The 21,803-nt window shown below is 45.1% G+C and overlaps 1 protein-coding gene and 1 long non-coding RNA gene across 3 annotated transcripts in view; one reads left to right on the forward strand and one right to left on the reverse strand.

Moving 5' to 3' along the window:
* The window catches only part of LOC102147588 (uncharacterized), a 452,754-nt gene that overhangs the window by 214,074 nt on the left and 216,877 nt on the right, over window positions 1–21,803 (reverse strand). The window contains exons 16-17 of the long non-coding RNA XR_011431371.1: window positions 2,376–2,578; window positions 1,766–1,821 (exon numbers count right to left, since the gene is read on the reverse strand). This is a non-coding gene — a long non-coding RNA (uncharacterized lncRNA). The remainder of the gene's footprint in view (window positions 1–1,765; window positions 1,822–2,375; window positions 2,579–21,803) is intronic.
* On the forward strand, window positions 12,087–18,461 carry LOC138920334 (spermatogenesis-associated protein 31D4-like). 2 transcript variants are annotated; one of them, XM_070248415.1, is made up of 4 exons: window positions 12,087–12,379; window positions 13,126–13,171; window positions 13,772–13,832; window positions 14,111–18,461. In XM_070248415.1, exons 1-4 carry the CDS (start codon window positions 12,182–12,184, stop codon window positions 18,318–18,320), a joined length of 4,515 nt encoding a protein of 1,504 aa, XP_070104516.1. In that variant the 5' UTR covers window positions 12,087–12,181; the 3' UTR covers window positions 18,321–18,461. The 2 variants fall into 2 exon arrangements, with proteins under 2 accessions (XP_070104516.1, XP_070104517.1); XM_070248416.1 differs by having other exon boundaries at window positions 12,145–12,379; window positions 13,126–13,507.

A 21,803-nucleotide genomic window follows, 5' to 3' on the forward strand; every position in this document is an offset into this window, starting at 1 on the left:
CTCAAGCTAAAAGAGAGGAAGATTGCTTACCGATGTTAGCTCAGGGCCAGTCTTCCTCACACACAAAAAAGAGAACACTGAGAAAACCATCATAGACAACTACCGAACTGAACTGGCAGTCCAAAATACACAAGACGAGAAACGAGGGAAATACAGAACTGGAAAACAAGTGATAAAATGGCAGCATTAAGCCCTTATATATAAATAATCACTCTAAATGTAAATGGATTGAATTCTCCAATCAAAAGACAGAGTGGTGGGATGGATTGAAAAACAAGACTCATCGATATGCTGCCTCCAGGAAACACTCTTAGCTCTAAAGACAAACACAGGCTCAGAGTGAAGGGACGGAAGATGATACTCTAAGCTCACGGCAAACAAAAGAAAGCAGTTATTGCAATACTTATATCAGACACAGTAGACTTCAAGATAAAAAAGGCAATGAGAGACAAAGAGGGGCAGCATACAATGATAAAAGGGACGCTCCAACAAGAAGACATAACACTTATAAATATACGTGTCCCCAACAAAGGAGTACCAAAGTACATAAAGCAACTATTAACAGACCTAAAAAGAGATATTAACAACAACATAGTAGGGGGCCCCAACACTCTACTTACATCAATGGATAGATCATCCAGACAGAAAGTTAACAAGGAAATAGTGGAATTAAATGAAAAACTAGACGAGATGGACTTAATACATATATTTTTCGATCATTCTATCCAAAAATAGCAGAATACACATTCTTCTCAAGTGCACATGGAGCATTCTAAGGACAGACCATATGTTTTGAAACAAGACAGGCCTCAATAAATTTAAGAAGATGGAAATCACATCAAGCATCTTTTCTGACCAAAATGCTATGAGACCAGAAATCAGCTACAGGAAAAAAGCTGGGAAAGTGACAAATATGTGGAGACTACACAACATGCTACTGAACAACCAAGGGATCATTGAAGAAATTAAAAGAGAAATCAAAAAATATCTGGAGACAAATGAAAATGAAAATACACCACACCAACTCATATGGGATGCAGAAAAAGTGGTCCTATGAGGGAAATTCATAGCAATACAGGCCCAGCTTAAAAAACAAGAAAGATCTCAAATAGGCAATCTTAAAATACAGTTAGAAAATGAAGAACCAACAAAGCCCAAAGTCAGCCGAAGGAGGGAAATAATAAAAATCAGAGCAGAAATAAATGAAATTGAAACCAAAAAAAAAAAAAAAAAAACCAGCAGAAAAGATCAGTGAAACAAAGAACTGGTTCTTTGAGAAGGTATGCAAAATTGACAAACCCTTAGCCTGACTCTCTAAGAAAAAAAGAGAGAAGGCTCAAATAAATAAAATTAGAAATGAAAGAGGAGAAATTACAACAGATACCACAGAAATATAAAGGATTATAAGAGAATACTATGAAAAACTATATAGCAACAAACTGGACAATCTAGAAGAAACAGATAAATTCTAAAGACTCATACAACTTCCCAAAACTGAATCAAGAAGAAACAGAGAATCTGAATAGCCCGATCACAAGTAAAGAGATTGAAACAGGTAGCTTAGTGGGAAACTACTTCCCCTGACAAGGTTACCCACTCAAAGCTAACAGCCAACATCACCATTAATAGTAAAACACGGTATATTATTCCTCAACACTGACTTGATTTCTACTATTTCTACTTCTCCTTTTCCTTCAATGCATGGATCCTGCTGAACCTTATAAATCCATTACAATATAAAGCGGGGAATGAATAAAGAGCTCACCTGAGGGATGTTCACTCTCTGGGGCTCCTGGGCGAGTACAGAGGACTGTGGTTCAGCTGAGGGGACAGAAAGGAGACAGGGGTCCTGAGATTTAGCTGTCTTACAGCTCTTAGATTCACCTCCTCAAATCTCAGCACCCCAGTTGGGGATCATCCTCCCCATAGGCACAGGGCCCTCTGGGCCTTGAAAAGGCACAAGAAGGATCATGGACAGGCAGCAACACCTGTCTTTGTGTGATTCTGAAATGACCATGGAGCTGAAATCTGCAGCTTTTTACTGAGTGAACACAAACTTTACTCGATTGATTTAACAATAACGCATGCGTCCTTCTGAATAACAGAAAGAAATCAAAACAGCCGATTAGTTGAATTAAAGTACGCCAAACGACAAGACACTATTCCTTCATTAAAGTTAACTTAGCAGAAAAATAACTCAGTATGCATCATTTATCTATTTTTCTCAGTAATATTATTTAACCCCAGGTATACACAATCCACGGAAAGCCTAGTAAAAGAGATGGGGTGATTTAAGGCAGGAATTTTTAACTGTTCATTTCAGCTGGGAAGTATTTCTCAAAAGGCCCTTTCGATAGATGCTGTTGGTAACTTACCTGTGAGAGAGTGAACTGTCACAAACTGCGTTTCCCTGGACAAGTCACTGAAATTTTCAGGCCCAATGTCTTTAAATCTTTCAAGAGTTAGAAGTAGGTGACCTTGGAAAACTCTTCACAGATCATCATTCTTGGATCCTGTGACATCAGGATAACGTCACTAATGTCACATGTGGTGGTGGACATGTGTGACAGCAGCGCATCTGTAAAGAGCGGGGGCCATTTAAGGGGACTGGAGACAGAACTTCCTCCCTCTGCCTGGTTGTCCCTTACCCCCAGACCTTGCCCTCACGGCTCTCCAACAAAGCAGCCTTTCCTGAGCAGCCTGCCCCTGGGCCACCCCAGCTCACCTCTTCTTCCCAGGGACGGCCCAGATGCCCCACTGTCACACAGTGTGGTGGCTCCTGAAGGTGGCATCATCATCAAGTCTGGTTCATTCTGGGCAGGGGGATCAAGACCTGCTTCTGATCTTGCAAATCTAGCATCTGCTCCTTTCTGGGCTCTTGTCTCTGCTCTGAAGCTCTGGAGAGAGGTCTAAGGTCAGAGGGACGCTCTCTTCCAGCTAAGACTCCCTCACAGAGGGCCCCTGCTTCCCGCCTCACAAGGGCTGGTTTGTTTCAAGGCAACTGGGACATGGATCTGAGAAATAAATTCATTTCAGGGGCAAAAAGCCTGACTCTTGGAATTCATTATAACATTAGACTTCAAGGACAGAAAGCCTGACGATGCAGAGGGGGCCAGACGCCTCTGTCTGACCCAAGGGACCTGAAGTGACACTAGAAATCCCAGGATACATGTGACACACGGTGGGATTCCATCCACATCCTTTCCTTAACATCCCTGGGGACGCAGGGACAGGCCACGTTCCTAAGTGCTGTGAAGGCTGTAATGCCAGTCTTGGGCAGGTGTGACATCAGACAAAGCCTGAGACTGAAGCGAAGCACACCTGCCCTCGAATCCAAATTCCCTGGCTGGGAGCTCCTGACTCGAGCACATCGGGCCACCGAGCCGAGCCTCGGTTTCTGGTGAAGTGGTTGTCAGGGTCCATTAAACTATCCAGTAAAACAACAAAGCGTCCTCTAACTATAACAGCAGTTGTCACTTACTTAAGGCTTCCGACCTGGCACTTGTCTAAAATAGTGATCTATGTTTCCAAACGTCGCCGTGAAACAATTATTAGTATTTATAGATGAGAACCCTGACTCTCGCCCAGGTTCCTTCTGTCGCCCCTGCTTACAGGTGACAGAGCTCGCACTGACCGGGCCTGTAGTGCTCCAGAGCTCGGGCTCCACCGCAGACCCACGGTCACCGTCCGCCTGATAAACGCACTCCTCCCTCCCGCACCCACCGCCGCCGACACGGGCTTCTCTCCGGTCGGGCTGCAGGCGGGCCGGTCACACGATCCTCGGGCACCCAGGACCGCCCCGAACACCTGCGCCCCGGGAGCCCGAGGGCCGGGGTCTCCCCCATCGGCCTTACCCGCTCTGGCGGCCCGCCCGGGTTTATACGCCGCCGCGGGGGGCGACGAGGTCTCAGACACTTCCTGCTCCCATCCCCAAGCACCGGCACACCCTTCCCAGCTAGTCCCTCGCCCTAGGTGCGCACCCTGCCTTTTCCGAGCACACCCCAAAGTTCCCCAACGGTTCTCTGGAGTCCTGAGAAGACGAACGAGGAGGCTACGGCTGCACATGCGCAGAAGGAGCGTGGCGTCCCCTTCCCAGAGTCCAGGCGGTGAACCTCACCTATTTAAAACTACATTTCCCCTAGGCTTCCGCGTCTACATTTCAAGTCACTCTTGGCCTTTCCGCGAAAGCGGGAGGATGGTGTTCTTAAATCTCTCCTGCCCAGGGTCCTCCGAGCCCGAAGAGGTTAAGGGTTAAGCCTGAACTCTGCTGTCAAAGGCAAAGTGTAGTCCGCTATTGGCTCCCGATTAAAACAGCATTTTTTGTTTTCATAAGTCATTTGGAGGTAGTCGGGGAAATTTGAATACGGATTGGATATGGAAAATATTAAAATATTACTTAGATGGTGTGAAAAAAATTGGGAGTTATGTAGGAAAATTGACTTTGTAAAAAGAAAAAGACATGACGACTGAAGTAGTTAAATTACATAGCTGTAAAATTATAATTTTACAATTTTTCAACCTGGGACCTAACCTCCACCCTGTTCCTTTACAGCCGCCGGACCCACCAACCCCTGAGCCCCATCCTGGCGCGCCTGGGGCCCAGTGTGCAGATTCTACTGAGGGTCTGCACAGGTGCTCCAGGGGTGGATGTTTATAGGAAATCTGTTGGGTTTCATACATTAACATTGCTTCTTGCTGATTTCTCTTATTGTTTCATAAATTTTTGTGTTAAATATCTTGGATTTCCATGCACATAGCGACAAGTTTGCTTGCTTTTCGCTGACCTTTATAATTCTTTGTCATTCTTTAGCAAATTACAGATAAAAGCACAAGAATGCTGGTTAAACTATATTAAATCAATCATAATAGACTTTCACATAAAGATCACGAAGGAGAGAAAGTGGTCACAACATATGTCACTTAACAAACATTTATTGAAAACTGACTGTACAATCAACATCATTCTAGGTGCTGGGATAGCAACATCAAATAAAAGAGAGTAAATTCCCTACCCCCATGGAGCTTATGATCAGGGTTGTTGTGGGGCCTATTAGTCAGGGTCCCCTCGAGAAACAGGTGTCAGTTGTCAAGAAACCATGGGACACTTGAGGAGAGTCTAATAAATAGGGCTCTAAAAATGTGGGTAGGGTTAGTGAAGCATCCTGTAACTAGTGTTGGTAGAGAGTTATTATCACCCCCAGGGCTGCAGTGAGAGTAGGTAACGTTATCAGAACTTAGCACAAGAGGCCACCCTTATGAGAGCTGTGGTCTTAGGAAGAGAAACATTGTGAATGCCCATTACATGGCTCAGCACGGAGAGCCAAAGGAATAAATACCCAACACCTCACTTGTTCTCTTCCCTCTGATATCCTATCCTCCGTTAAGCATTTATAAACCCCATTCAATACCTATTCTTAGAATTCCATCCACATATGTCTCTTCTAGACCTTTTTGTCACCAATTTTCCACTCTTATTCTTGTTTAGCCCCCTACTACCTGTCAACTCACTGAGCTACTGGACATAAATCAGTATAAATCGAAACTCAAGCACATGTCAGTTCTTCACAAAGTGAACTAAATATACCTCCTTGAACTCTACCCACTGGGAAGATTTTTTTCACCACACGTTTCAGAACCACCCCTAAGTGAGACTGCAATTGTAGCAGCCATAATTTCCAATGATGCCACCATACACTGGAAACCCAGTTTGAAGGAGAGTTGATGGGTATGTGGCCACAGGTCTCCCTTGGGGACTTTTGGGGAATGTTTAATTGTATATTCTTGTGACCAAGTTATGAGGAATTTTGTCAAAGGGACCCAGCCTTCCCTTTAGTCAAAGCCTCCTGTCTATAAAGTAGGATATATCAAGGATTTAGAAAGAATCTGAATCCCTGTTGTGGTGATTTGTGTTCGTTTTTGGCCCACAAGATCCAGAATTTCACATGCATATAGATATAGATCTCAGGAAGCATCTCAGTAGAATACCCATCTGTTTCATTTCAATGAACTTCATGATCCAAGAGCCACCACCACCGATCCCTTCATGTCACCACAAAAGATGGCTGCACATGAGAAACACTCTAAGAGTTTTAAAAAACATTTGTCAGTATCCCATTAGAGAAAATACATATTTCATTGGTATGAAATGCAACATGGGCTGCTCCTGAGTCCACACGGAGTATGCTCATATTGATTAATTTGAGCCTATCCAAACATAATTCATCCTTCCTAATCTAATATGATAAGGATCCACCCCCTTATGTGCTACCTAGTTTCTGCTTTGTTGGGCAAGATCTTGAGCTCCTTTTGTGGGTTTGGTTTTCTAATTTCTGGATTTCTTGCAGTTTTACTCTGAACATAGCTGGTTTTTTATTCCCATTATGGGCCTGGAGCCAGTAAGCAAGTTCGGACAGGGCCTGAGGATAGTGTGTATCCTCTTTCAGGGGTAACTTATACTAGGCTCACCCCTTCGGATTGAGAGAGAGAGAGAGAGAAGTGAGAGAGACACTGTCAGAATTCAGTTACTCTTCACTTCTTTTTCTAAGCTCCTCAAAGCAGTGACTTTTAGTATACCTTAAAGGCCTTAAAATTGCAGAGAGTGTGGCAGGTAGAACAAACTTGAACTGTCTAATAAGCCTCAAAGCTGTGCAGAGGCAAGTGTACACCTGCCAGGCAAAGTGCACAGAGTATAGAATATCTGTTCTGACCAAGCAGGAGTATATGTTTGACCATATCCCTCTCCTCTGATAATAACTTTGGGCTTCCTGGATGCTCGGTAAATCCACGTAAGTGAAGGAATACAATTTCTTCACCTTAATCTTGACCTCACACTGAGTCCATCCTAGCAGTAATTGGGGGAGGTGTACTTACCTGGCATTCACCCTCATATGGGTAGTGATCATTTGATAAAATATTGAGGAACATAATGTCCCTCTTGAAGATATTCTTGTATTCACACCTTATCTGAGTGAGTAATTGAGGCAATCCATTGAGAGCCCCAGTATATTGGATCACTTTTCAAACTGTTCAGACACCTCCATCTGGGAACTGTTTCTCTCTATGCCTGTCAATATTAGATTAGCTTTATCTTTTTAGGGTTTCATGCAAAAGGAATCATACAGTGTATTTTTGTGTGGCTTTTTTTTTTCACTCAGGATAATGATTTTGAGATTCATCGTATAGTTGAATACCAGCAATGAAGGAACAGCCTCACACAGGGAGAAACAACTGCTTATGAAATCAAGGGAGACTCATTGTGCCCAATGAGTTCAGCTATATCTGAATCCAAATACATGTAATCATTCCAATTTCCAGGTTCCTGGACTTTCCCAGTAAATGTCCCAAATCTCATCTAATACACCTCCTCAAATTGGGGATCTAATAGTTCTTGTAATTTTTTGAAGAAATAATGTCCCAAACTTCCCAAAGTTGATGAAACAATGTTAATTTACACATCCAAGAAGCTTACTGGACTCCAAGTAGGATAAATACAAAGATATAGTTTTACCTGGACACATCATAGTCAAACTGTTGGAAGCCACACACAAAGAGAAAATCTTAAAAGAAGAAAGAGCAAAACAACTGAACATGTACAGGAGAGCATCAACGTAAATAATATCTAACTGCTCATCAGAGAAAATAGACCCTAGAAGGCAGAGAAATGGCATATTCAAAATACTGAAAGAAAAAATGGTAACGAAGAATTTTTTTTATCCGGCAAGACTATCCACTAAGTATAAAGGTAAAATAAGGACATTCTTAAATTTAAAAAGACTGGAAGAATTTCTTGATATCAGAACTGAATTGTGAGAAATACTAAAGGAAATTCTTTGGGCTGGAAGAAAATGACATCAGACAGTACCTCGAATCAGCTGGAAGAAATTAAGAGAGCCAGAAGTAATAAATTTCTGGGTTTTAAAAAAAAAATCTATAAATATATTTTCTCATTTCTTCTGTTAAATTCTTTAAAAGACACGAGATTGTACAAAGAAATAATTGTAACATTGTAGTATTGGTTTTGTAACATACATAGATATAATATATATAAAAATAATAGCACAAGAGGGGAAAGTAATAGAGTTACATTGGAGGAAACATCCCATATTTCATAGGAATTAAGTTAATATTCGTTTGAAATAGACCATAGTGAGTTAAAATGCATATTGGAATCCCTAGCACAGACACTAGGAAAATAGCTCAAAAACAGTAAAAAATATTCAATAGAGGAATTAAAATGATGTCCTGAAAGATTTATTTAGCACAAAAGAAGTTAATAAAGGAAGGACAGAGAACAAAGAAGCCTGAAGACATAGAAAACAAATAGCAAAATGGTAAATGTAACTCTGATCCTATCAATAACTGCACTAAATGTGAATGGTCTAAAAAAACCCATTAGAAGACAGAGATTGGGAAAATGAATAATAAAGCAAGATCCAACTCTATGTGATCTATAAAAGACACATCTTAGATTCAAAGACAAACAGACGTTGAAACTAGAAGGATGGAAAAGACATATCATACAAATAGTTACCAAAAGATTGCTAGAGGGTTGTATTAATACTGGACAATGTAGATTTTAAAACAAGAAATATTATTGGAAGCAAAGAGGCACATATCCAAATGACAAAATGTCCATACATCAGAAAGATATAAAAATTATCAATGCTTACAAATGTAACTACAGAGCTTCAAGATACGTGAAGTAAAACTTGACAGAAATGAAAGGAGAAAGAGACAATTCAACAACAATACTTGGAAATTTCAACTGCCTCCTGTCCATAATGGATTAAAAAGAGGAAAGACAATCAGCAAGGTTATAAAAGACTTGAACAGCACTATCAACCGAATTAAATTAAGTGACGTGTATAGATCACTGCACTCAATGACTACCAAATACACATTCTTTTCAATAGCACATGGAACATGCTCCAGGATAGACCGTGTACTCAGCCATAAAATAAATTCAACAGATTTAGCAAGAATGAAATAATATAAAATATGTTCTCCAACCACAATGGAATGTGAGCTATCAAGAATGGACTATATCTGGGATATCCACAAACATTTGGAACTTAAATGACACCCAGCTGAATAACACATGAGTCAAAGAATAAACTGGGAACAAAATTTGAAAGTACTTTGAAGTGAATGAAAATTTAAAAAATACAATATCAAAGTCTACGGGATGTGCCTAAAGCAGTACTTAGAGAGAAATTTATAGTATTAAACACCTATAGTGGAAGAGAGGAAAGTCTCAAATCAATAATTTAAGTTCCTACCCTAAGAAAGGAAAGAAAGGAAAATAAACCAAACTGAAAACAAGCAAAAGAAAGGAAATACAAAAGATTAGAACACATGCCTGTGAAATACAAAACACAAAGATCAATAAAACCAGAAATTGGCTGTTTACCAGATAAAGTTGACAATCCCTTAGCTAGCATCCCCAAGGAAGAGAGAAGATAGAATTTAAGAAAATCAGAAATTATAAAGGGCCACCCACAGAGAAATTAAAGGATCATAAGAGCATATTATGAACAACTTTATGCCACAAATTAGACAATTTATAAGATATTGGCAAATTCTTAGATCCAAATTTCCAAAACTGACTCAAACAGAAATAGAAAATCTCCATAGATCTGTAACCAACAGGAAAATTAAATTAGTAATTAAAACCCTTTCAGGGAAGAAAAGCCCAGATTCGGATGACTCAACTGGTGAATTCCATTGACTATTAATGGAGAAAATAATCCCAATCTCTCACCATCTATTTCAGAAAATATCGAAGGAGAGAGCTGGTCTCACATCATTCTATTAGGCCAGAGTTACCTTGATTTCAACGGCAAGTGAAGACATCACATGCAAAGACAAGACCACTATCCCTCATGAATATAAATGAAAAATCCTGAACGATGTGTTAGTGAGTGATGTCACCAAGATGGGGGAGTAGGAGATCTTAGCCTCTGTCCTCCCAGAAAGATCAACAATTAGACTGCTACCTACCCATGGTCAAAAAGAGTTCTGGGAGAGCTCTAAAGCCCCCTTAAGAAACTTTAGCAACATAGCAGAACAAAAAATGTGAGAATAACCACACATAAAGAGAAAGAAGAACAGCTTCATTTTGCCTGCATCACCCCGTCCTTTAAGCTGGCATTACTCAGTGCTAAGAGGGAACTCCTCAGCTAGAAAGAGCTCTCCTTTCAGGGAAAGAGAGAGCAGAGTGAACGACCAGCGTCCCAGCCTTTCAGGGCACACGTGAAGTACCCACTTTGGTTTCCCCCCACCCAGAGACCGGCAAAGCAGAGAGGTATAGAGATGGCGAGGGACAGGGAAGAAGAGCAGGGTTTACCAATATCGGGCACACAGCAGTAAAGACCACAGTTGTGTGACCTGTTCTATAGATAACTCCAACGTGGAAGGGCAAGGGGAACAGTGCACTAAGAGAGATACACAGCTCTGTGGGAGCAGGGGAGGAGCAGTCTCTGAACACGTTCCAGGAAAGGGGTCACCTTCCACGCCAAGATGAACTTTGCATGAATAAAGATTTAAGTGAGGACAGACTGAGAAGAGAGAAGAGGGGAAGGAGGTGTCGACCAAATTTCATCCACCTGCAATTTTACCTACTCACATTTTATCTACCACGGCAAGAAGTTAGTATCTAATATTTTAAAATTACTTTTAAATACAAGTATTCGCCTACCAGTTATATAAATGGAGGTAAACACAAGAACAGCTACGATAGAAATGGCTAAAGTGGTTTCCACGGGGAATGGAAGTGGGGGGATAGAAAGGACTGGGGTTGTGAGGTTGGGGAGGGCCCGTCACGCTTCTTTATAAAGCCTTCAGTACTATTTGGTTTTAAAGGCACAAGTATGGATTCCTTAGATAAATATTAATTTTTAAGTGTGCCTTAAAGAATGAGTAAGGTTTCTACAAGGAGAGGGAGGAGGTGGGTATTTCTAGCAGAGGAACCAACATTAACAGAGAGAGGCGGCAGGAGAGCAGAGGGAAGAGCAGGTAACCCATTAGGATGACTGTGGAACACACCTCCCTGCGTGGGGACACATGAGCTGGTGCTTGACTGCAGAAGGCCTTGGATAGAAGGGCGCGTGCGCGCGCAAACACACACACACACACACACACACACACAGGCACTCATGTGGTTGTTGGCAGGAAGGCCATCAAGGGTATTGGGCAAAGGGGTGATATGCTGAGAACTGAGCTTTAAGTACAGCAGTGGTTCTCACCTTGGAGATTAACTTCCTTAATGGCCTCCCAGCTACATTTTAGAAGCCTTGAAAATGGTACTCCATTGTGTCATTGTCATCCACCACAGTCACGCACCACGTAACAATATTAACGATGTTTCGGTCACTGATGGACCACGTATGTGACAGTGGTCCCATACGGGTAGCACCACATAGCCTAGGTGTGTAGTAGGCTCTACCACCTAGGTTTGTGTAAGTACACTGTGTGATGTTCACACAGCAATGAAATTGCCTAATGATGCATTTATCAAAACATCTCCCTTTCATTAAGTGATGTATGCCTGTACTGATTTTAGTCTTGTGAATGTTGAATAATGAATTCTTCATTTCAATTATTTGAGTCAGCCCCACTGGCTGAAGACGGTAAAGGCTGACTGAAGCAAAAAACTAAAATTTGTTATTCAACATTCACAAAACTCAATGAGTAAAGAAGAACTTTAAGTTCTATATCAGGGTTCATGTAAGGCAAAAACATTCTAAGGGAAAGATGGATTTGAGGACATATATGATGCTGAGTGTAAATGTCTGAGTACAAGCAAAAATTCCAGGGAGCATTTCAGACTTTCGAGGCAGTGGAATTGGTGAAACCAAAGTCAAGCTCTCCAAACAGTAAAGGGGGCCCGGGTAATATCTGGAGTACAGATGGAACAGGCAGAAAATTTCATTAATGTAATTGTATGATGTGATGAACGGACAGAGTTGGAAAATAGGATGGCAGGGGAGGGCCCAGGATGGATGGAGAGCTCAGCTGGGCTGGTGGAGGGAAGGGGCCATGGGCACACCCTCTGCATGTCCCCTCCCCCACCCTCTGAAACCCTTTGTGACTCTTGAGTGCTCTGTGATGCAGGCCTGGGATTATAGGCAAGTGCGGACACTCTCAGAGCTCAGTTGCCTCAGGCAGCCTTGCGATTCAGAAAATGGAGTTCAGTCAATGGAATGTTCTCTCATTTCTGAATAGCCATATTGAGTTGTTTTTGAGCATCTGCTCAACATTCTTAGATAGCGACCACAACCTCACCATCGTGTGTGGGTTGTGCTTGCTTCTTCTGTTCCTGTGCTTCCTGGTGGGGATTCCATCTTTACCAACCTTCTGGAAAACCAAAATCTACCAAAAGGTAAGGATCCCTGGGCAAGCCACCAACAGGGATTTTTTATTGTTGTTTCCATTTCTAGTCCCCCATTTTTAAATGAGTTGGTCCAGAGAGACTCCTAAGGTGGCAAGTCTGAATAGAGGATAGAACGTCATCCTTCTAGGGGAATAGGCCAGGCAGGACTAGGGCTTCAGCTGGGACTGTTTCCCATTTAAAACTCACAGACCATCTGGGTGTGGTGGAGGATTCCTGGATAAAATCCCATCAGTGACTTCACGGCCCTGCATTAGGTTATTTAGAGAGTTTGGGATCTGTGTAGGAGGACACTGTTCCCAACACTGGATCATGAGTCACGTTCCCATGTCGGGCGTCGTTCGACCAAACCGTCCTTTGTGTTGGGCAGATCAGGAGAGCAGTGCTGAGCCTCTGAGCAGACACTGGAGTGTGAGCTCTGTCCCAGGATACAGGGGCCTATCTGAGGAAGCACAGATGTGACTGTGGGCCTCAGAGTCTATGCCCTCCTTGAGCAGAGGACTTCTGACTGAGAAGATCAAGTGTGGACTCTAGCCAAAAATCCTCCTTCGAGTTTTTCAAAGAAGGAAAAATTGAAAGTATCTTATCACCTTTAGAAATTCAGAAAGGGAAAGAACACAAAGTGCTAGCAATAAAAATAGAGAGTGACATGAATCTTGGATGAATATCTGAGTTTCCTAGAGAGAGGAGCAAGACAACTAAGTCCTCGCTCCTCATTCTTTGCTTTTTGTTCTCAGCGTCAGGGCAGAGCCAAGAGGAGAAGAAAAGGTGGAACATCAAGTGGTAAGGTTCCAGCTATCCCACCTGAGCTCTCCAAGGGTGACCCTTCCTGTCCTCTCCATGAGGTCCCAGGTCCATGGTCTCTGAGGATGTCAGTCGCTCGATAGAGTCCCTCTCAGAAAAGAGAGGCCTCAGAGGAAAGGCTCATGGGAAGGTAGTCAGAACCCGAGACATTTCTCAGACTCCTGCTCTGCCCAGCTCTGGGCATGAAGCAGTGATGGGCCTGGACAATGGGTGTTGCCCAGTGCGTGGCCGTGGGAGACGTCAAGAGTCAGAACTTCTGTCTCCTGACCTTGAGAGACTGCGTTGACTTCCTGGATGATCAGACTCCTCTTTGAGGTAACCATTGACCTATGTTCCTCACATGGTGGTTTTGAACATCCCATGGGATAATGTATGTGACAGTGCTTTATAAACGAAGCAACAAACACATGTGAACCTTATTAATATTATCATTGACCGTTTGACCACATCTACTGATTCTTGGGGCTTTCAGAGTTAACATCCCGTTAATATCCCAAGGGTCTCCCCTAAAGGGACTCCTGTGTAACACCTATGCTTCTACCTTTATTACATGTTTAATTCACTCTTCTGATTTCCCAGGTTGGAGAAATTACCAGAGGGAAAGAGAGGAGAAAAGGAGGCTAATTTCTATTCTGAAAAGGTGACTAGTCTTTTCTTTCCTGATCCCTCTTTAACATGTTCTCTGCAATTCCAGGGATTCAGTACAGCCTGCAGTAGTCATGGGAGGGGTTTGCCATAGGAACGGGTATGTGAATGAAGGCCTTGGGGTGAGGGCTGCTGAGTGTATGGTGAAGTCATAGATGTGGGGCATTGTGAAGGGGCAGCAGGCTTCAGGTGGCCCCTCCCCTGACAGGCCAGCAGGTCCTCCTTTCCTTGTTCTGGTCCTGGCTACAGTTTTCTACTTCCTGTCTCCCGCAGGCCCCTAGGCCGGCCTCTCGATACCACCCGCTTTCGTCAACTATTATGCCCAGACCCCTCCTGTGAGGTGTGTAATAGCACAACTGCTGAGATCAATCGGCTCCTGGAGGACCTGGAAGATGATACCGCCTCTGTGTCCTCTATGGCTTCCACAGCTTCTGGGACTGAGTCATCATTCACTCTGTCCTCTGCCTTCTCAGAAGTCCCTCCAGGAGACCTAACACCATCCCCTCCACCTGACCCTTCCCCACCGCCCCCCTCCGTTCTCTCACCTAACCCGACGACACCCTTAGCTGGCTTTCTTTCACCCTCACCACCGGGTCACTCTATGCCACCAGAGCCTTCTCCTCCCTTGGAGTCCAAATTCCCAGCAGACCATTGCCCACCCCAACCCCTTGCCCTTCCCCCTCTCCCACCACATGACACCCAGGCAACGGGTCCTATTCTCCAACCAGAGACCACTCTGTCTCTGAATACGATCTTCTCTCTTGACCGCACCCTTTCCCAAGATATTAACCCCTCACCAAATTTGTCCCAGATAATCAATCCCACTGATTCACTGGCTTGTCATCACACACCACCAAGCCTGTCTGTCTCACCACCGACAGACCACCCTTTAACTGTGGCTCGATCTAAATCGGTTTCCATCTTACTGAAGTCTGTTCCAGAGAACTCATCTCCAGATAGCCCTGGCGGGTTGTCCACTTATGTCCCAACAATCAGAGGCACTGACCATTCAAGCCTGTCAATTTCAGAATTATCCTGGTGGCAAGCTTGTGCCAAAGACTTGTTCTTAGCACCTTCCACCTTGGCACCATGTGCTTTTAATCGAGAGTTTCTTGCTCTCCATTCTTCAGAGTCCTCTCTGGAGAGACACCCTACAGCTAACCTTATAGAGCGTGGTAACCTCTCATTTCTCAGCCCTCATGTCCTGGCACTCCTGGAGAGACAAGTCCGAAAGAGGAGTGATTTCCTGATGTGGAGGGAAAAGGAGAAGGAGAAGGGTTCTTTTCCAAAAAAACTTAGGCCAGACTACCCACTAAATCCTTCGCGGAAAATGCTAGAGTCAAATGCTGATGAGTGTGACTCAGCATTCTCCCTTCCTTTTTGGAGCAGTGCAGGCAAACCAAAGGAGCTGCACATGCATGGGCAGCCCCCATATCCTAAAATCTTGGAGGACCTTTTACAGGAAAAATGTACGCAGCTCTTCTGGGGTCTCCCATCTCTGCACAGCGAGTCCTTGCCCTCTGCTATCCGTGACTCAAGTGACTGCACCACAATCTTCCTTTTCAATACCATCTCAAATGCCTCCATGGGCCAAGAATCCCCGGTACCTCTCCATCGCCCACCTCCATCCTTGCCTGAGATCCAGCCCCAACCCTTGCCTCAAACCCTGCCCCAATCCCAGCCCCTACCTCTCACTCAGGTCAAGTCCCAGGCCCACCTTAAATCCTCACTCCCAATCCTACCATCTGGTCCTCTACCCCAGAGAAGGATCTGTGGAGTGTGTCACCATAGACCCCGGGATGAATCAGAGTCTCTCACCTCATCTGAAATTCAACAACTGGAATGGAAAGTGTTGCAGAAGCAACAGGAAAGTTTGTGGGGTTCGCCCTCTGTAGTCCAAAGATCTCAGGAGGAATTTTGTCCTTCAGCTCCCAACTTCCCTTACCATCAGGCCTCCCAGGCCCATGCCTCCATCTCCACCCTTCCCGTAGAGTTTCCTCTCAGTGATGAGCTGAGGAAGAAACTGGAACATCACCTTCGAAAGAGGCTCATCCAAAACCGGTGGGGCCTGCCCCGCAGGATCCGTGAGTGTCTGTCACTGATGATGCCTCCAAGAGATTTCTCAGAGATAGCTAAGTCAGAGAGCAATCGTGGACTCTCACGGATCTCGGTGAACAAAGATCTAAATGTTGGATTGAGCCAATCCAAAAGCTTCCATGACAGGGGTTCAGAACTGCTTCAGGGAGAGAAGGAGATGGGGAAGGATCAGGGGCATAGCCCAGAGAACGGCCCAAAAGCTCATCTGTTGAGTGACCCAGAGAGCTCTTCAGATAAGGATCCGGCATATGACTCTGAGAAAGACCTAAATAGTCACGTGGCAAGTCTGTCAGGGAAAAATTCAAGGGCCTTGGAGGAAAGTCTAGATCAGAAACAACTTGAAAATGTCCTCAAAGCACATTTGAGCAAGAAGTTTGAGGAAATCAGTGAGGCTCGGCTCCCTGGGACGGTGCGCAGTTCATGGCATGCTAGCAAGCAGACATTGCTGCTTTCTGACAAATCCCGCACCCAAATAACACAGAGGAGTCTGCCACCTTCAGTGGGTGGGGACTCCTCCCTGAATACCTTCCAGGAGCTTTGCTTCATTGATTCCAGTGCCCAACAGATGATGGAAACCCATATTAAAAGCTTTCGTATGACGATGGAGTGGGGCCTTCCCTGCAGGGTCCTGGAATCCATACAGGCGTTTAAATTGGAAGATGCTGCATCCCAGTCCTTGCCCTATTTCTACTGCGCCCCCTCAAATAACCCAACTTTGGAAGCGGACTCCAAATCCAGGGGCTTTGAGCCCCATAGAGGAAGCTCTAAATCCGCTCTTCAAGAAAAAGCGGAAACAACAAATTCAGCCCTGGTCCTGGATCGTCTTTGCCCTGCTACTTCACCTATGGGCAGGCAGGGACAAGGGGTGCCGAGACAATCACCCTCTGGTATCAACCAAGAGATTGCAGAGGTTGTTCAGAGGAGTAAGGGTGCCAGGCAGACTCATCTGCCTGTCACCTGTGGCATCACAGGCAAAGCGAGTCAGAAATTTACTCAGCTAGGCAACAGATGCCCCCCAGAGCTGCCTGCAAGGCAAGCTGGTGCCAAACATGAGACAAAGGATGAGAGAGTGAGTCCCAGTGATAGAAGAGCAGGGCGACAGGACAAAAAGATGAAGTCGGAACCCTTTTCCGTGCACAACACGGCCAGGGACATATTCAGGGCCAAGGAGCTCAACGCTCTGCAGTCAAAAACTGGTAATGTGTTGACAACCAGCAAGCCAGGAAGCTCCCAAATGAGACGTGGGAATCACAGTAAAATAGAAATTACTGGGACCATTGAAAGCCCTGCACCGAAAAGACAAGTTCCCCAAGACCCGAAGTCATCGGATCTGAAGGAACATCTGTTGAGGGAATTAAAGTCGAAACTAGAGAAGAGGAATCAGAGCCAGGTCCAAGGCCAACACACTGACAGGTCCCCTGCCTCAGAGAGCTTGACTTACAAGGCCTCACTGACTCATGCCCACGGTGTCTCCCCTGGGGACATGGGAGCTTCCCAGGTGCTGCATGTCCATCTGGAGGACAGTGGGATCAGCAGGCAGCAGCGGCAGGAGCCTTGGGTCCCTAAGAAAGACCTAAAGAGGTACGAGGATAAGAAATTCCCACCAGCTACAATGAGAGTGAGCCCTCCGGGCCCCAACAAAGAAGAGCTTGGTGGAGGGGATGCAGGGTTGGGGACATCCCAACCTACCAGAAAGACTTTCGCTACTCAGATCACAGCATCAGAGGGGACGCTTGGGAGCAAGTCTTCCCACACCTCATCACAGAAGGCACAGCCTCCTCCTGAAAGTCTGCTCAGAAAAAAGATGAACCACATTTTTCAATGGCTTCGTCCTGGGACAAAGGGCAAGAACCAAGAACATCCCCAGGAAAAGGGCAGCCCCATATCATCTGCACAGAGCAGAGGCCTGGTTAAAGGGAGAGCTGCCGTTACTGGGACCACCACGGCTCAGAAGACCAGGACGGTCCCTGGGAAGTTCCCAGTGGAGAAACTGGGGCAGCGTTGTGCAGCAGAGGTCACCCGCCCTCAAGAGCCCCTTCCTTCCCTGAGGAAGTTTGTGAAAACTTGGCAGAAGGCCGAAGAACAGGCCCAGGCAGAGCCCGTCCAGGGGCATCCTTCCAACTACAGGGCTCCCTCCTGTAAAGTGCCAAACACTAAGTCCTGCCACCACGTAGAAGTTGTCTTTGCTGGCCAGAATTATCCTACATGTTCTAGACGGATCAGAGACCAGAACAGACACCCTCAGAAAGTCATGGCGTTTAAAGATCAGCTCTTGGATCAGAAGCGTCCCTTATCTGTGCCCCGCAGGGAGCATGTGCCCCATCCAAGCTCCACCTGCAGGCGTCAAGCCGGCCCAGGGGCCTCCAGCTGTTCTCACCACTGCTAAAGGCACTCTGTTTAGGGACCCGTCTCTATGTCAACAGAAAACGCTTTTCCAGCGTTTCGAGAGCGGAAAATTTCCCACCGCAAAATCATTCCTTCTTGTGGAGAATATTAATTCTCCCCAATAAATGATTCTCTAATAATAGTGATGTCTTTTCTGCGTCCTGTGTTGGGGGCATGGGTTTCAGGTAACTCAGGGCTTGTGCTTAGGGAAAAGGAGGAGTGAGTTCAGCTCTTACTGATTGCTTCCTCTGGCTTCTAAAAGGTCACCGGTGCTCTGGAGCTCTTGTTGACCAAGAGATCTCACGTGCTCCCAAAAGCCCACTTCCTCCCTGATGAAGTTTGAGGAGGTGGGCTCTGCCTCCTGCCTCTTCGCTTAGCCTTAACGAAAGTGTAGAGCAGCCCACACCTCCCGCTCACTGAATGTTTTACATCCTTCAGAGAGTAGGGAGGACAGGTGTTCTCTATCCGAAGAGGGTCAAGAATAGGTATGCAATTCATAAAACAACAATGAAGAAAAAACAGTGGCTTCATCATGATTTAGAGGTCAGTGACCAGAGGACCCCACAGGTGGGTGAACCCTGAATGGGATTTGGGGGGGTGGGGGAGGGTATTGCTGCAGTGGATCCTGGGCTGGTGGGGGAGGGGCTAGGAACAGCACAGACACGCCTTAAGAATCTGTCATGTGAGTCATATTAATGTGTTAGGGAAGAATACTTTAAACTTTACATTGAGGTTTCCCTACTGGAAAGGCACCTGGGGGAAGTGGTTCCCCTCTGTAGGTATTTCTTCAGACTGCCAAATGATGTTTTGTTGCGGAGCAATAGCATCCCTCAGCTGCCAGTAGTAACAATGTTGACCAGGTAGCCACCTACCTCCCAGGATAAAATAAAGCTGAGAGTAAGGAAAAGATGACTTGGAGTAAGCGAGGAGGGAAGAAAAAATGAAGAGGGGAAAGAAGGACCTTGCCGGTAGAACAAAGCTTTATGCCTCATCATCCATATGGTGACCCTGTCCTGTTCCCCCCGCCCCCTCCTCAATCTGATCCAGGCATCACCACCTTGAGGCTGATCCAGGCACTGCACAGCACACTGATGCCTTTTTCCTAAAAGGCACGGGGCTGTTCTTTGAATACTAAACAATATCTGCAGGGAGGTCATCAGGCATGGCATCCCCCTCTTTGGGGAAGGTGATCTTGCCGCCTTCCTTCCATCTATGCTTAATAGGAATATGCAAGATCTTGCCCTTAGTGTGTACAGTTCACCTATCAGGATGGAAGTGCCGCCTCTGATATTCACGGCCTTGGTGGAGCCATGGTTGGTCTCCCCCAGAACACCTGCAGCTCATGAACCAGAGGTGAGTCGCAGACTATGCACCAGGTTACAGATATATGTGGGTCTCACCATGGGCTGCACACATACCCACCCTTACAATAGGGGTTTGGAGGAAAGGCAACTCCACTTAGACACACTGGGACTCAAAAATTGGCTGAGTGTCAACCGGGGCAAAATTCAAAAAGCATTATGATGGTGAGCGTTAAATACATTAAGTTGTAGATGTCTAAGTAAAATAAAGATGGTTACAAGGGTGGAAAAATAAAATACCAATTTAGTTTTCTAAAAACAACATGATTTTAAAAATGGAAGGGAGGAGAAAAAGGGAAAAATAGAATAAAATGATTGTTCTATAAGTAATAAGAGGGGGTCAAGATATAGGTGACAAACGAAATAAGACTCCGAGTAAGGGAAAGGAATTTGAGGACATTAGAAAAGATACAAGTATAATGGTAATTATTGTAACAAAACCGAACACGCACGCGCGCACACACACACACATACACACTACACAAATGGGGTGAGTATCCCAGAGGGCACTGGAGGTAGTTTTCCCAGAAAGACTTGTGAATGCTAGGTGTTAAAACCAAAACCAAAAACAAAACCGGTGTCCACTACAGCCTCTCTCACTCCACACTTGTATCTTCTTGTCCAGAGTTATGCCATTGAACCCACAATGTCTGAAACTTGAGGTCAAAGAAAGAATGCAGATTCTGTGGAGGTCCTGGGAGGGGGATGGGGCCCAGGGCAGGAGACTTGAAGAGGTGAGGAGGCCATGGAGGGCTCTACCATCGATGTGGACAGACCAGCCAAAGACCAGCCTCTCAGTTTCTACATCATCTCATCTTAGGGTCCTTTACTTCCATTCCAGTGTAGTTACTGCCACACTCCAGAGCTTATCACCAGGAACACTTCAGCCATCCAGATTGTTACAGTCGGACATTCCACCCTTTGGCCTCGTCTCTCATTCTTCTGATTCATATGCCCCTTGTTAACTTTTCAACTCCAGGCCGTTCATTTTCCCACTTACTCCTTGTCTGTCCGTCAAGCTCTTGTTTACATTTCCTCCCTCTCCCGGGTAGACGTGGTGGTCTGTCAGGTAACCCACATCTAAACGGCTCCGCTACTCATGGGCCCCATCCAATCCCTTTTAATCCTTCCTGTCTGGCAAAATCCCATCTCTCTGCCTTTCCCAGAAATGCCTTCCTATAACTAATTGATCACTATTGGATTAAGTCTCACAATGGAGTCTACCGATGCCACAGTAAATTCAGCCCCAGCACTAGCTGGAAATCACTCACTCATTCCACAAAGAATTATCCCATGCTTACTAACATGAGAACAAAACAAATGGAGCCTAGGCCGCTGTTTCCTTACTCCATTCTCTCTCCAGGGACACTCAAATTTATGTCAAATCTCCTTCACTTCCCTCAAATTTAGGCTGTCTCCATTTGCTCAGTAGATGTGCTGGACCACTGATCACAGAGGAACTAGAAGTCATGAGACAGGAACTTTCCGTCAATAAAGCTTCACAAAAACCTTTTCCCGTTCCTCCTTTCCTTCTTTCCTGTTATATGAAAAGAGGTTTCCTTCCTAACCTCAACGATTACACTTCCTGAAATGTCCCTATTGAGAGAGCTAAACCCTCGTCTTGACGGACTGAGCCCCCTTGCCAGGTATCCTCTCGTCCCCTCCCTCTCTTTAGGAGGCACCCAGCTTCTTTCATTATTTTAAGCTTCCTATTACAGAAATGTTTAAACATGCACAGGAGCAGTGGAACTTCCCATGTAGCCCTCACCCCACTTTCACAGTCATCATCTGGCACGTGTGATACGGCCCGTCTCCTACACTACGGTTAAGGGGCAAAAGCCCATGGGAACATCCTGCCATCCGTCTCTCAGGTGTATGCTTTGTGCCCATGTCACAGCTCTCACGTTTCTTTGACATTTACTACCTGTGGAGCTCACTGACCCAAAACAGATGGACAGAGCCATGGGGAGGAAACGCACTGAGCTTCAGATGCTCTGGCCATCAGTTCTGCTCAGCCCTGTAGTCAAGCCTGAGAAGTCACTGAGTTAACTCCTCCCTCCACCCCACGCAGAAAGGAATCTTCCCAAGCAAATGCAGTGCACGGTGTTGCAGTCCCTCAGTCA

The sequence above is a fragment of the Equus caballus genome, chromosome 23 (assembly GCF_041296265.1).
Source record: "Equus caballus isolate H_3958 breed thoroughbred chromosome 23, TB-T2T, whole genome shotgun sequence".
NCBI classification, from domain to species: Eukaryota; Metazoa; Chordata; class Mammalia; order Perissodactyla; family Equidae; genus Equus; species Equus caballus.

Bases quoted from the DNA above. Each gene is read 5' to 3' on its own strand.
- LOC138920334 (XM_070248415.1), top strand. From the start codon at position 12,182: ATGGAGTTCAGTCAATGGAATGTTCTCTCATTTCTGAATAGCCATATT. The intron at 12,380-13,125 runs GTAAGGATCCCT...TTTTGTTCTCAG, and splicing joins AAACCAAAATCTACCAAAAG to CGTCAGGGCAGAGCCAAGAG. The intron at 13,172-13,771 runs GTAAGGTTCCAG...CTGATTTCCCAG, and splicing joins AAAAGGTGGAACATCAAGTG to GTTGGAGAAATTACCAGAGG.